This window comes from Babylonia areolata, chromosome 12 (genome assembly GCF_041734735.1).
Source record: "Babylonia areolata isolate BAREFJ2019XMU chromosome 12, ASM4173473v1, whole genome shotgun sequence".
NCBI classification, from domain to species: Eukaryota; Metazoa; Mollusca; class Gastropoda; order Neogastropoda; family Buccinidae; genus Babylonia; species Babylonia areolata.
Genome location: NC_134887.1, coordinates 8,988,505 through 9,005,051, shown reverse-complemented (window position 1 = coordinate 9,005,051; position 16,547 = coordinate 8,988,505). Strand labels below are relative to the sequence as shown.

The following is a 16,547-nucleotide window of genomic DNA, read 5'->3' as shown; positions in this document are numbered from 1 at the left end:
TATTTGGTGGGGTGGTGATCAGAGGCACACAGCCACAAGCCTGACTGTGACCCCGTTTTGGTTAATTGATTTTTTAATTTTTTTGTTGTTGTTTTTGTTAGCTTTGATTACACTAATGCTGTCTTTGTGTCAGGAAAAAAGCTGTGGAGGGTTAAGGTGGGGTGGAGAGGGAGTGGGGTATTGATGAGAAGGTGGATGAGGGTGGAACATATATATAGTAATTTATACAGGTCACTAGGGGTGAGTTTGAAATGGGGATTTTTTTTTTCATCATTTTGATTGTTTAAACTAAAGGTTTATTTATGTTGCGCGGGTTTAATTATTCTCAAGTTAATCGCGTAGTGCAGGTGATTGTATTATTAACTCAGTATGATAACGACCGAGAGTTGTTCTGAATTCTGAAAATACAGTAAATTAAAAGGATTTTGTGCTAACCAACGCGTGGATTTTTTTTTTTTTTTTTTTTTTAATGAAAAACGCTGACATACATCATAATGTTGTTATGCACTAAAAACTCCATTTCTACCTGTCCTCGTGTTTATAAACAAAACAGAAAACAAACCAGATACAAAACAGTTCGCCATACACACACGCGCACACACGCGTGTGTGTAAAAATATGTGTGTGTGTGTGTGTGTGTGTGTGTGTGTGTGTGTGTGCACGCTCGCACACACAAACATACGCACCCTCAGAGATCTTGAATATCAATCCTCTTTCACTCACCTCCACTGTACAACCTACCCACACCCCTCCCACCCACATCCTCCGGCTGCCTCTCCACCCCAACCTTGTTTTGTCGTGGTAGCCAGGATGGCAAGGCCAAGTGGACACTGGTGTGTGTGGTGTGTGTGTGTGTGTGTTTGTCACTGTGTGTGTGTGTTTGTCACTGTGTGTGTGTCTGTGTGTTTGTGTTTGCATGTACGTGTTCGTGTGTGTGTTCCAGTCGCAAAGGAGAACTTTGAGCCAGGCATGTCCAGCAGAACACAGGTCTGGTACATTGAAAGAAAAAAAAAGAGTCGGGTTCATGTTAATAGCAATAACCCCCGCCCCCTCCCCCTCCCCCCCTACCCCCGCAACCCTTCCCCCACCCCGCCCCCACCACTTCAAAGACCCTTCTTCCACCCTTCATATGCATGATTCACCAAGTAGTTTAAACTAACCACCACAACTGTAGTTTCAAAGCTCTGTGTGTGTGTGTGTGTGTGTGTGTGTGTGAGAGAGAGAGAGAGAGAGAGAGAGAGGTTGGTTTTGATCGTTGTTGGGTGAGGGGCATAGTGGGGGTGGGGGGGCATGGGGGTTCGGTGTGGGGTGGAGGCAAGTAGTGTGTGTGTGTGTGTGTGTGTGTGTGTGTGTGAGTGAGACAGAGAGGGAGAGAGAGAGAGGTTGGTGGGGATCGTTGTTGGGTGAGGGGCATAGTGGGGGTGGGGGTGGGGGGGGGGGGCATGGGGGTTCGGTGTGGGGTGGAGGCAAGTAGTGTGTGTGTGTGTGTGTGTGTGTGTGTAAATGGTGGTACAGCCATTTTGTATTATTGATGATGTTTACGTTAATATTGGCAGCTAAGCAGCAGCAGCGGCAGCCTTCTTTCATTCACACACACGTTGCACCGACGGCCAGCCACGCCAGTTTCACTGTTTACGTGCTTGTGCCTGTCTCTCCGTTCATCCACCTTCCACGCTGTAATGGTGCTGTGTCACCAGGTTTTGGGATACGCCAGTTTCACTGTTTACGTGCTTGTGCCTGTCTCTCCGTTCATCCACCTTCCACGCTGTAATGGTGCTGTGTCACCAGGTTTTGGGATTTTGTTGTTTGGATCTAAAGTAAACCTTTGAAATTAAAGTGAAACGTGCGTCTTCTGTCTGTGTCACTGTCAGCACTCTTTTCTCTCATCCTGTCTTCATTCTCGTGATCTTCATCTTCCTCCTCTCTCTCATTCTCTTTTCTGCATGCTTGCACGTCACAAATCTCTGACAACCAGTGCATGCATAAAATGCTGATACCATGGTTTTTAGAGGGAAGTAGACTAAATCATAGTAAATGCGTTAAAACTACAGGATATGTGAATTAATGTTTAAGAAAGAAAAAAAGCAACAACAACAAAAAAGTCAAAGAAGAAACGAAAAGAGTGCATCCCGACAGCCATAGATTACGGACATGACATTTAGGTTTTGCAGATTAACTCTGTGTGTGCGTGCGTGCGTGTGTGTGTGTGTGTGTGTGGTCGATAAACAGTCGGGTTTTCAAACTCGGCAAGAAGAAGAAGAATAGAAATAGTAATTTCCTGTGAGGCTTCGGTGTGGATCTTGGGCTGTCAGCACAAAAGCAGCGCCGTGCGGCAAAGACGACAACGACAACGACGACAGTGTGCAGCGGTGTGTGTGTGTGTGTGTGTGAGTGAGGGGTGGAGTAGGGTGGGTTTAGGTATAGATTGCCAGAAGAACCTGGTTCTGTTCGCAGCGAACTGCCTGCCTGTGCCTGCTTGCCTGCCTGGATGTCTGCAGGCAGCTTTCATTATTGATGAAGCAGACCTTTTTCTCTCGTGCCTTGTTCGTTCGACTCGGGGGTGGGGGGGGTGGGTGGGGGTGACCAAAAAATCGATGAAAAAGGGCAGCCCCCGCCAGCGTCTGGGAATCAGTCCGTCGGTCTGAAGGCTTGCAGGCTTGGCTTGCCTGGCTTGCACACCTCCTCCTCCTCCTCCTCCTCCTCCTCCTCTTCTTCTTCTTCCTCCTCCTCCTCCACTTCCATGCTTGTATTGTAGGTTGGTCGGTTGCTAGAGCCCGAGACGGAGTCAAGGTCTTGCCAACAACACGACAAGCCGTTCAATATGTGTAGATGTATGTAACAGGCCGCCCGACCTGCTGTGCCCCAACCGTTCGTGTGCACTCAGTGTGTGCGTGCTTGCATGTTCAGTCCGTATTTAATTATGAGCTTTGGTTTCGTTCGTTCGTTTGTTTGTTTTGTTTGTCAGAAGCACTGCATGCAATGAGAGACAAAAAGGGAAGGGAGGGGAGGGGAGGAAAGTCGTGTGAGACGGTGTGTCGGTGGTGGTGATTGTGACAGGGGTGGTGGGTGAATGGTCTTTGGTGTGTTTTGTAAACTGTGTGCTTGTTCGGGTTGATGTTTGTTTTGGTGGATGAAGGTGCTATATGATACACACACACAAAAAAAAAGTGTGTGCACACGTACACACACTAACACAAACACTGTATGTTCTTCACGTTTCATGTTATAACACACACACACACACACACACACACACACACACACACACACACATATATATATATATTTCATGTTGCATTATAACATTTTTCTGTTCGCACATCCCGTTGAACAGCAAAACGAACGAACCCTGTGCACGCTGACTTACATGATGATACGCACACTTTGACAGCTCCCCTCATTCAGACCTCCCACTCTAGTTTCTCATCCCACCTCCCCCAACGCAACCACACTGGTACACGTTCATAACAAAACCCATCACTTCGATCTTACACCCCCCCCCCCCCCCACACACACACACACAAACCCATCACTTCGATCTTACACACACACACTCACACACATACACAAACACACACACGTTTGCGCGCGCGTACGCACGCTTACAATTATTTGTGCCGTATATCTTTATCTTAAGCATCATTACGACCACCGCCTTTCAGTCTCAATCTCTCACTTGCTAACACACACACACACACACACACACACACACAAACACAACACAACACAACACAACACAACACACAACAAAGTCGAAAAAACCCCGCCACTACCATCGTGGGGGTTGATGAACGAACGAACGGCTTTCCGTGTTATTCAGAGCAGCTCATAGACATATCTTATATAAATTTATGAAAAGGTGATAATTAATATCTAATATATTATTTATAAATTGCGTATAATAATCTCTTTGCAAGTCCGTGAAAGCAATCCCAGCACCAAAACTGACACTGCCAGGAAGTAGCAAAAGCAGTCGGCAAGTGAGGGAGGTGCGACCAGCAGCCAACGAAGAGACTGGTGGTGTAGTCAGTCAAGAGTAGTAAGCTGTAAGCTTTTCCTCCGCAGACACTGTTATGTCGACTTTTTTTTTTTTCGAAGGGAGGCCGGGTTGCTTGATTCGGTTTGGCCGGTCTCCGACACGAAACGAATGTTGTCAGAGTTCGGGTCTTTGGATTTAACGGTAGTACTATGTTCTGGATTCAGTTTGTGTGCCGAGGCACCGTATCTCTCTCACACACACACACACACACACACACACACACACACACACACACACACATATATATATGTCAGTATACACACATACACATATACACATGATTATAAACACACAGGTGTATAGATGTGTGTGAAGTTTGTATCTAGTTCATGTGGCTGAACTTTAGTTGCAGGATTCAATGTTACCCGCAAGTTTTATGCATATATATATATATATATATATATATATATATATATATATATATATATATATATATATATAGCTGCTTGGCGTGTGCATGTGTGTATGCTTGCTTGTACGCCCTCACTCTCTCAGTGTCAGTCTCTGTCTCGCTCCCTCTCATCCCACCGTCTCTTTCCACCCGCCTCTCACCACTCCCCCTCCCCCCCCTTCTCTCTCTCCTTCTCTCTCTCTCTACCAGGTGGATGACTGAAAATATTTTCTTTTTCAGTGTGAAGTGTATAATACTGTGCGAGAAAAAAATGTATATTCTTTAAAACAGATGTGGCTAAAAGTCTTGATGTTGTTACTGTTTTATCATCTGATGATGAAATCACAGATCGATTGCTAAATTCATTGCACACACACAAACAGTAGACAAAGGTACAGAAGTCAAAATGGTATCAACAGCTTAGAAGGCACTTAATTATAATCAGTGCAGAAGTTGCTATCCTATTTGGACAAAACAGAAAACATAGCATTACATACATGAGTCTATTGTTGAGTCATTCTGAATTATTTTTTTTTATATATATATTCTGGAGTGGATGGTCGAGCCAGTTCCCATTCATTTTGTCATTTTGTTATTATTATATTTTTTGTTTTCTTTAGTTCCATTTCCTTGAGTTTTGGTCAGAATGTGACTTACATGTTCCCAGTGTTTGCATATCTTCTTGGTTTAAATTGACTGAATGGTTGAGAGAACAAAGAGAGTTTTTGTTAATTTGAAGCAAAAATAAGTGAATTTATGTTGTTGCCCCCTTGTCAAAAGACCTTTCTTGGCAATGACAGTAAATAATTCCAGTGTTCTCTCTCTCTCTCTCTCTCTCTCTCTCTCTCTCTCAGCCGAGAGCTTTCTCAGGCTGAGACACACAGGCTCATGCATGGACACTGACACCCAGGAACACAATGTATGCATGGGCGTGCATAGTATACATGCATGCATCAGACAGCAATTGCATTAGCACCCACTGTCATCCTCAGAGGTGTGCACATATGTCACACGCATGCACGCACACGTACTCGCGCACGCACACACACACGCGCGCGCGCGCACTCACACACACGCACACTGTCACACACACACTTAATTTTTATAGTCAAACCCCATCGTGTAGATCGGTGTGTGTGTTATGCGTGCGTGCGTGCGTGTGTGTGTGTGTGCGTGCAGTGTTTTCCACCCATTTCACGCTCCAGCGGTTGAACAGAGTAACGTGGCGACAACCAACAGGTCCCCCGAGGCCCCTGTAGTTCTCAGTACACCTCCCCAGTCTCCTACCTACACACACTGTGTGCTATATTCTCCTCTGTCGCCTTGTCTGTGCTATAGTAGTGGAGTCACACACAGTATGGGTGTTTTATGATCGGCCCTTACTGTAGCGTTGGAGGGTGGGGTGGGGTTGGGGGGCTGTCGGTCTTATTCTGTAGCGGGTAGGAGGAAGGGGTAGGGAGAGAGAGAGAGAGAGATCTGTGCACATTAATTGTGTGCATGTATACAAAGTACGTGGTATTTATAGTGGTGGTGAGTATAAATAATGTCACACACACGCGTGCGTGCGCACGCTTACACACACACTCACACACACACACACACACACACACACACACACACATGCGCGTAAGCATGTGTGCACACATACACGCGGATCATAAGATTCACACAAATTGTTTGTGTCACCCCCAGTTTCTGCTTGCATACATGCACTCCTATGTAGAATCTTTCAGTTTTGCAGTTTTACAACATACATGCATACGTATCACTTGTCTGCATTGATTGACGGCTTGTGCTACGCCCCCCCCCCCCCCCCCCCCCCCCCCGCCCCCCCTTCCCTTCCCTCTTCCAGCCGGTCCTCCTCCTCTATTCACCCACCCCAACTCAGTTTTATGACCCTCACACATGTTTCAACTGTGTTTTACATCAGACATCAACCCCTCTTGGTATTTTATTTCAAGTGTACGTGTGTGTGGACCCGCATACATCGTTAGTTGTGGATACTTAGCTGTGCGTATGCATTGTCACACATAGGTGCCGTATACTTTCTTTAAACTTTTGGAACTGTGAAGACTAAACGAGAGAAAAAAAAGTTGTGTTCGTTTGCTGTAGCTGTGGTGTAAAGAATTATATATATATATATATATATATATATATATATATATATATATATATATATATATATAAGAGAATGAAAAGAAAAGAAAAAAAGAAAATTAAAAGGCATAGTTGCAAAGGGACCTACAGAGAGCTGCTGGCTATTTTATTCTGTATCAGAATATTTTTAGTTGGCGAGCACCGTGACTTGGTTCATTTATTTATGAACCGCTGCATCATTCCAGATCTGTGGCGTACTGTTGTTGCTGACTCACTCAGTCGAGATAAGCCCATGATAGAGGAAAGGTACTTTGTCTACAAATACCGGACCCAGATAAACCAAAGTCTTGTTTTAGGAGTAAAATATGTGATGCTTTGTCTACGATACCAGACCCAAATAAACCAGTCTTTTTTTGGGAGCAAAATATGTGGGAGTCCATTCATCTTCTCTTTGTTGGGGAAGGGTGGTAGTGGAGGGTGGGGTGGGGTGGGAGTGGGGGGGAACTGCTGTGCTAGCTCGCTCTCTCTATCAGATTATCTGGCTCAGAAGGAAAGCTCAGCAAACTTTTCAAGCTCAGGACATTTTCTCCCGAGTCCGAGTTTCTCTCTCTCCCTTTCTCTGTGTCTCCCTTCCTCCATCCACTCACTCACTGGTATCTGACTGGGGATATTTGCACAGGATGGTTTACGAGTGTAGGAGCGGAACAGGGCCAAAAAGAAAAGAAGCAAGGCCGCCCGCCAGTCACAGGCATAGCTGTGGAGCCAAGGGTCATGCACAGAGCTGTTGCCAAACAGGAGGAGAGGAGAGGAAAGAAAGGGGGAGGGGGGGGGGGGGGAGCCAAGGATTTTTGGAAGGGGGAGGGGGGGGGGGGGTAGAGGTGGGGCCTCCTCAGGGGGTTGTCGAGAGGAAGGGGTGAGGGTTGGGGGGTGGGGGAGGGGGGGGGTGACTTGGTGTATGAAGTCAGGGCCAGTTCATGTCTCTGTGCAGGTGGTCGTTTTTTTGTTTGTTGTTTGTTTGTTGTTGTTTTTTGTGGGTGGGTGGGGGTTGTGGAGGTGATCAGAAGGCATGGAGAGGGTTTCATGTTATATTGCTGAAGCAATAAAAACGAAACAGAGCTGCCGTTGTTGTGATAAACGTGTCTCTCAGGTGCTTAAAGAAAACCACCCCAACATGCATGAAGTAAAAAAAATCAGGCTCTGCTTTCAGTTCATCACTTCATGCATGGGACTGGCTGTGGGGTAAGGGTGTGGACAGGAGTCAACAGTCATTCAGTTAAGATAAAAATGAAAATAAAACAAAAACAAATCTTGTATAATGTTTGGGATGACGGTTTGGGGAGGGGGAACTATGACCATGTCTGAGATCACAGAAAAAACAATGAGAGTACCAGAGATGCCTTTATATACATTTTAATTTTTTTTTTTTCTGTAGTTTTATCTTGCTTTTGGAAATGCCCTGGCAGAATGGGTTAGGTGTTGGGCCTCTGATTCAGCACTCACCTGTGGTCAGAGTTCGAGGTTCCATTTGTTGTGTGTCCTTGAGAAAGGCATTTTACTCCGATTTTCTTCACTCTGCCCAGGTGTGAATGGGTGTACCGGACAAGTCAGGGACGGTTAAAAAACAATAAAGAGAGGTAACTCTTTTCATACACAAGGTACACAACTTCAGTTAATGTTGCCTGTGCTACTGATTCAGCTGGCTTTTTGTATTTTGTATTTCTTTTTATCACAACAGATTTCTCTGTGTGAAATTCGGGCTGCTCTCCCCGGGGAGAGCGTGTCGCTGCACTACAGCACCACCCTTTTTTTTTTTTTTTTTTTTTTTGTATTTTTTCCTGCATGCAGTTTTATTTATTTTTCCTATTGGAGCGGATTTTTCTACAGAATTTTGCCAACCCTATTGTTGCCGTGGGTTCTTTTACGTGCGCTAAGTGCATGCTGCACACGGGACCTCGGTTTATCGTCTCATCCGAATGACTAGCGTCCAGACCACCACTCAAGGTCTAGTGGAGGGGGAGAAAATATTGGTGGCTGAGCCGTGATTCGAACCCGCACGCTCAGATTCTCTCGCTTACTAGATGGATGCATTGCCTCTAGGCCATCACTCCACATATGCCACTGGCATATAAGGTTGAAAGGTTTAAAAAGGTGGAAGGAAAGGATTGGGCCAAGCTCTGACACAGTGGATAAGAATTCACTGTAAAAGGCTATGGAACCTGTAGCCTTTTTTTTTCTATTTGTTTAACCTTACCTTGCTGTCCCTAGCATCCTCAGTGCCCCCTCCCCAGCACACACACACACACACACACACACACACACACACACACACACACACACACATGGTGCTTTTGTGATGCTGGCAGGATGCTAAACAAGTTTTGTTCTCTGTGGCAGTCATTGTAGTTTTGTGAACAGTCAGAGTACACATGATTTGTTGTGGAAGATACCTTGCATGCACTCACCCATATATATATATATATGTAGAGACGGGTGATGTGAATGATCACACTTACAGGATACATGGTGTACTACTCTTTACATACTTGGGCTTCTTTCCACAGTGCATACTCACACACTTATAGGGGCAAGCAGATTGATATTGTTGTTTTAGACAACCCATATTATATATGCACTTTTTTTTTTATATACATACTATATTATTTATTCATTGATATATTATTTGTGCATAAAACTAGTGCACAATTCACAACTTATAAACACAACACAGTATCACACCTACATACACACACACATACATGCCCACTTCAGTCACTCTTCAGGGAATAAATTTTAACTTGTTAATGATCTTCATCAGTTTTAGTTACTGAAATCATGATGAAGCAGCACTGTTCATGTTTTGTGTAAATAGTATGACACCACACACACACACACACACACACCTAACGCAGGGCTAGAAATTCCCAGATAGATTTTAGTTGTCTTGGGGACAAGAATATATAAAAGAAAACAGTTTTTGTTGGTGACCCAGCTGAAAGCTTACGTCAATCTCTCTCTCTCTCTCTCTCTCTCTCTCTCTCTCTCTCCCCCTCCCTCACACACACACACACACACACATATATATATATATATATATAAGCCAAACATTGAGCCACACACCAGTAAACAACCTGGTTGAAAAACTATGTGGTTCAGGATGAGATCATGGGCTGAAAACCTGAGTGATGGTTTCAGAATTGAGACCATGGTTGAAAAACTGTAAGGCTTCAGGATTGAGGAGGAAAAAACGTGTGGTTTTAGAATACAGGAGACATCAGAAACACCATGGTTGAAAACTGTCCGGTTTCAGGATTGAGATCATGGTTGAAAACTGTTATCTGTATCAGTGTATGGTTTCCGGATTTAGGAAGCATGATTGAAAACTGAATGGTTTCAGGATTTAGAAATCATGGTTGAAAACTCTGCCTGTATGGTTTCAGGATTTAGGTATCATGGTTGAAAACTCAGTGGTTTCAGGATTTAGGAATCATGGTTGAAAACTGCATCTGTATGGTTTCAGTTATTTAGGTATCATGGTTGAAAACTGAATGGTTTCAGGATTTAGGAATTGTGGTTGAAAACTGAATGGTTTCAGGATTTAGGAATTGTGGTTGAAAACTCCATGGTTTCAGGATTTAGGAATCATGGTTGAAAACTTAATGGTTTCAGGATTTAGGAATCATGGTTGAAAACTCAATGGTTTCAGGATTTAGGAATCATGGTTGAAAACTGAATGGTTTCAGGATTTAGGAATCCTGGTTGAAAACTGAATGGTTTCAGGATTTAGGAATCATGGTTGAAAATTGTATCTGTATCAGTGTATGGTTCCAGGATTTAGGAATCATGGTTGAAAACTGTCTGGTTTCAGGATTGAGATCATGGTTGAAAACTGTATCTGTATCAGTGTATGGTTTCAGGATCGAGGATTCTCCAGTAAACCATGGTTGAAAACTGTCCAGTTTCAGGATTTAGGAGACACCAGTAACACCGTGGTTGAAAAACTGTCTGGTTTCAGGATTGAGGAGATCATGGACTGAAAACACCCTGATGGTTTGAGGATTGAGATCATGGTTGAAAACTGTATCTGTATCAGTGTATGGTTTCAGGATCGAGGATTCTCCTGTAAGCCATGGTTGAAAACTGTCCAGTTTCAGGATTTAGGAGACACCAGTAACACCGTGGTTGAAAAACTGTTTGGTTTCAGGATTGAGGAGATCATGGACTGAAAACACCCAGATGGTTTCAGGATTGAGATTGTGGTTGAAAAACTGAATAGTTTCAGGATTTAGGGGATCATGGTTGAAAAACCATGGTTTGAGGATTGAGGAGCCACCAGTAACACTGTGGTTGAAAACTGCATGCTTTCAGGATTGAGGAGATCATGCGCTGGCAGTTTGAGGTGGAGGAGAAGGCGGAGGAGAGCGTGGCGGGGCGCATCGTGTGGACGGTGGACTACGAGAAGAACGGCCTGTCGCGCAACTCCTACTTCCCCCCGCAGGACTCGCGCATCTCCGCCAAGATCACTGTGCTGGGCGACCACCCCGAGAGCATCGTCACCGTCTTTAAGGTGAGGTCATCTCTGTGTACGTGTGTGCGTGTGCATGCGTTGAGCTATCTCTTCCCCACCCCCACCCCACCCCACCCCCCGTGGGGATGCCAGGGGTCTTTCAGTATAAATAGTATACCCACCTGGAAATTCTGTGCTAGAAATTTCCTCTTTTTTGTCACTCTCTTTGTTTCTGACTTTTTTTTTCTATGAATCTTGAATCTTCACTGTTGTCTCCTTTTTCTGCCTTCCCAGTCCATTCCCCTTTCTTTTTTCAAGCAAGCCTTGACACGTTTTTTTCTCTTTTCTGCTGTCTGTGATGTACTATCAGTGCTGTTTTGCTCTGGCAATTAGGTTGTGAGATGTAAACACTGGGATGGGCTCTAGCTGTCCATTCTGCAGTGTTATTTGCCTATATGGCCTTTTTTTAATGTATTTTTTGTTTGGCTTTGAAGTATTGGTTTTTTTTTTCCCTTTCTTACGATTTTTTGTAAGCTGGGGATGATAAATTAAGCGGAATGGCTGGCGTCCTCAGCATGGCCTACTCTTATTTGCCATAAGGAGCTAAACGGTTGGGATACTGTGTCATGAACTGTGTTATGTGGGTTTGTCTTAGATAACTTTGTTTTAGGGGAGAGGGTAACTTTGTTTTGGGGGAGGGGGGTGGGGGGGGTTCAAATAGTAATGTTCAATTCAAGAGACTCTGAAGTGATGTATCTGAGTGTGTTTGTGTGCGTGCATGTGTGTGTGTGGAGCTCTCTCTTTTATTCCTGTAGAAACCAAGGTCTTTGTAGTAACATTTCCATAAGATAATAACCCGCATTTTTGTGGGTTTTTTTTCAAATAGTAATATTAAAAAAGTGTGTGTGTGTGCGCGCGTCTCTCTCTCTGATGTAAAAACAAAGGTCTTTACAGTAATTTCGATAAACTCCCCAAATTTTTTCTCAAAATAGTAATACCCAAATCAAAAGAGAGACAAAGTATTCTGTGTGTGTGTGTGTGTGTGTGGAGCTCTCTTATTCTTGTTGAAAGCAAATTCTTCACAGTAGCATTTCTATAACTTTCTCAATAACTATTAGCCTTTTATTTATTTATTTATTATTATTTTTTTTTCTCTCACATGGTATACCCAAATCAAGAGAAACCCAGCTTAGTTCTGTTTCTTTTTCTTCTTTTAGTTTACATTCATGGCCTGTTTCCGCAACCCACCAAAAGCTGACATGGATTGCAGCAGTATCTTAAACGTGCTTATTCTGCACACGTGTACACGTAAAGAGGGTTCAGGCATTAGCCGGTCTGCACATATGTTGACACGGAGAGATGGGAGATTTCTCCACCCCTAACCCACCAGCTGCGCTGAAACTGGGGATCGAACTCACGGAAACTTGGGTGAGAATCCAGCTTTCTGAGCATTCAGCCACTGCACCTGTCTGTTTAGTTGTTATAAACTTAGAGTTGTTGGTGTGTTGATGGGTTTGGGGGATGCAGAAGCAGAGAGGGAAGATTGAAAACAAGGTCCCCCTAAAGGTGTGTTTAATGACTACAGTTTGATTCCCACTACATTTTGATATCTGTAAAACATTGAACAAACAGTGTATATTTGTAAACTAAAGTATATAAATCAAATAACGACTTGCTTATGGCAAAAACCAGACAACAAAAAACAGAAAACAGGTGGTAGAAGACATGTGATCAAAAACTGGGCAGGCAGTGTGTGACAAAGAAGCAAGTTTGTATATATATAAATTTATACAGATAAGACACACCTGCACACAACATTCTATCTGCCTTTTAGATATAATATATATCTTGGAGGTAAACATGTGCATCTTTTTTAAGTGCTGACTTCAAAGAATGAATGGAAAAGTCAAGCCCCCCATGATAGCTTCAAGACATTCCCCAGGACAGGGATAACTTTGTAAGCTTGTTTGTGTGGCTTGGGTTTTTTTTGTTTTTTGGGTTTTTTTTTGTTTTTCCAGTTCCCTGGAAGATCACAAAAGAGATTTCTTCAATGTTGCTTTTTGAGGAATAGGCAGCAGGCAAAGGAGGACAGGGAGGAGCTGAGAGAGAGAGAAGAAGTCTGAAGTCTGAATGGTTTATTGTTTAGGCCTTTCTGCCCGTGACAACAGGGGTTGGGGGTGGGGGGGCTTCCGTTTCAACATCCATTATAAAGAACAGCGCCAATATTTGTAAAGCAAACAAAGGGTAGAAAAGAGAGAAAGGACAGAGTAAGACACAGAGAGAGAGAGAGAGAGAGAGAGAGGGACAGAAAGAAGAAGAAAAAGACAAAAGATAGATGGGCAGATTGGTATGTAATCATGCGTCATTAACCAAAGATAGACTTGTTTCTATGGGTGAAGGCTTTGGACAAGAACAGAGAGAGTGGAATGCATGTCTTCACATCTGCAAACAACAGTGACAATTTAAATGCATTGGGGCGCACATGATACTTCTTCGGTATATACTGTAGAGAGAGAGAGAAAGAGAGCAGCCTATTATTTTTTGACTGGATGGATTAGCACAGAGAGAGAGAGAGAGAAGTCTGTGTTCTGTTTGGACTGGTTGCCAGTCCTAGTCTGGGATGGGAGGGAATGTTCCAAACTTTCCTTTGGTCTGTGGACACACGTGTGGGAGTGTTGTTTGGAAAGAGCTGCATCCTTGCTTGCTTGCATGCAGGTTTGTCTCTGTGTGTGTGTGTGTGTGTGTGTGTGTGTGTGTGTGTTGAGGATTATTTGAGGTTATCAGTTCTTGTTGTTTGTTGAAATACTATTGATGGTGTCAGTTATAAGTTAACAGAAGTATGGCATAAAAGAACTTTTTTAAAACATGGATGGGGACACACACACACACACACACACACACACACACACACACACACACACACACCTACACACACACACACACACACACACACACACATGTACACACCAACACACACATGTACACACCAACACACACACACACACACACACACACACACACACACACACAATGCACACTTAACAGTTCTTTGATCTGTACCCACCCCTTCGCCCACAGCCTCAAATAATTACGCAGTTGTTTTCAGCAGAAAACAATGAAGATAAAAGACCTGAAATTGAAAAGATTATCGACAGATTTTCTGTCTTGCAAAATATGTAGAAATGTACCCACTCGTTTTTGCTCACAATCTCAAATTTTTTTTACTGTTGTCTTCAACAGAAAATGGAGAAAGATTAAAGAGAGACAGGAAATTAAGAAGGTTATTGGCAAGACATCAAATGAAATCTCCACCTGTCACGCAAAATGCGTAGTTAATAGAAAACACACCTCTCCCCTCTGGTGGTTGTTAACGATAGAAATGAGGAGTTGGCGTATGTGTAGGAGGGAGTCAATTGTTCCTGAAAACAGGAGATTGTGGCGTGACCTTTTGCTTCATTGAACACGCAGTAGAAGAACTGAAAGTTGAGAGTGGGGAGATGAGTCTTTTTTTTCCCTCCCCTTGAGAAATTCAATCTCATTGTAAGACTGGGAGTTGTATAGTGGTAATGTAGAGAATCAGTGTGTAGTCAGTGTGTGTGCATGTGTGCGTGCGTGTGTGCATGTTTGTGTGTTTGAGTGAGCAAGGGACAGACTCAGACTATGGAGGGGGGGGGGGGGGGGGTGAGGCGGGGCTCTAAATTAGCTGAGAGAGAAGTGAGCATGCAGGCAAGCGCTTGTATGCACTCAAACATGCAGGCTGTGTGGAGGAGGTATGAGATGAAAGGGGAATGGTGGAAGAGGGTGTGTGGGGGGGTGTAAGCATAGGAAAACTTTGTTTTGTTGAGGTGGATGGGAGGGGAGATGAGAGAGGTGGGATGGAGGCAAGAAGAGGAGAGGAGAAAGGCCTGATAGACGTTTTTGTGCGAGGAGGAGGAAGGGGGTGTTGGAGGTGTGAAAGGGGGGGGGGGAGAAAAGAGAACTTAGCGAGTTTAACATCAGTGTTGGGGTGTGACAATGAGCGAAGGGAGGGTAGGGGACAGCTAATGCCGCATAATGGAAGAGAAAGGGGGAGAGGGATAGGGGTGGCTGGCAGTAGCAGAAGCAGGGAAGGGGCAGGTGATGATGAAGCAAGCCAGAAAAAAAGAAAAGAAAAAAAAAAGATTGGCTGCAGTCTGTGAAGTCTCAGGAAGGACAGTAATCCCCAATCTTCTGCTGCTTCTGGAAGGTGGGATGGGGGAGGAGGAAAGGCAGGGGTGGTGGTGGTGGCGGTGGTGGTGGGGAGTGAGCCAAAGACCCTATTGATTTCCCATTGATGTCCCTTCAGAATGTCTGGCAGCAGCATTTCGTGGCGCCACCAGAGCTAAGTTTTTGTCTTTTTTTGTGTTTTTGTGTTTTGTTTGTTTCTTTTTGTTGTTGTTTTTGTTTTTGTTGTTTTGTTCTCTTTCATGTGGATTGATTTTTCTTTGCAGGGATGCTGAGGTTTTTATCGTGTTTGTTTGTCCGCTCCGGCCCCATCCCTGTTTTCTGTGTCTGTCTGCCTGTCTGTCTGTCTCTGTTGATCGATCTGCATTTTGTTTTCTGTTAGTGTGTTGTTATACGTGTATGTGTATGTGTGTATGTCTGTTGATCGATGTGTTGGTCATGTTGTTTGCCTTGACTGTTGCGCAGTATTCTTTCTTATTCCTCTGAGACATGCTTATTTTGTTGATTTCTTGTTGGATAAAAATCTGGTAATTCTCTCTGTCTCTGTGTTCTGCTGCCTGTCTTGTGTGTTTCCCTTCTTTGAAAGATGTAGCCTTTTCATTCATTGTTATGAAAACAAAGTTATCGGAATGTTTTTTTCTTTCACACCATACGAGTGACAGTAATTGTGTGTGTTTGAGGATATGTCTCAGTTTGTAAACAAAACTGAGAGCGTGTGTGGAATTTCTCACCTGAATTTAATTATCATATTTATTGTGATTCACACACACATGCCACTAGGGTGTGGCCCAGTTATGGGTCACAGTAACCGAACAGCTTGACACTGCTGCTGGCATTGATTCATCATCATCATCATCAGTGATAAGTTTACAGGGAGGGGTGGGGGGAGCTCCAGTTATCAGCTTTCGTTGCAAAGTGGTTAGTGAAGTTAGGGAAGCCATGAACTTGTTGTCATTGTCAGAATTTTCAGCCCTGGCCTGCCTAAGACCATACTCAGAGTCAACTAGGAAGACTGGGACCAAACATTTGGGTGTCGTCCACTTTGAACACAGTTGCATTTTCCATTGAGAGTGATGTTCAGAATCACCACCACATAAATAATGTATGCATGTGTATACATCTTTCAGGCTTGCTTTGACCTGTACCACTTTGGCTGGGTTATAAATTTCATAAAACACAAAATAATAGGTTTGCGGACAACAAAACCATTTTGCCACAAGAGATTGCTTTGTGTGAAATTCAGGCTGCTCTTCCTGGGAGAAGAATGTCGTCACAGTGCAGTGCCACTCACATTCATTATTTTTTCTGTCTGC

The 16,547-nt window shown here is 43.8% G+C and overlaps 1 protein-coding gene across 1 annotated transcript in view; it reads left to right on the top strand.

Moving 5' to 3' along the window:
* LOC143288375 (transmembrane protein 132C-like) overlaps positions 1-16,547 on the top strand; it is a 59,178-nt gene that overhangs the window by 27,078 nt on the left and 15,553 nt on the right. Inside the window, exon 4 of the mRNA XM_076596775.1 lies at positions 10,893-11,091. Coding sequence (XP_076452890.1) covers positions 10,893-11,091 — 199 coding nt within the window. The remainder of the gene's footprint in view (positions 1-10,892; positions 11,092-16,547) is intronic.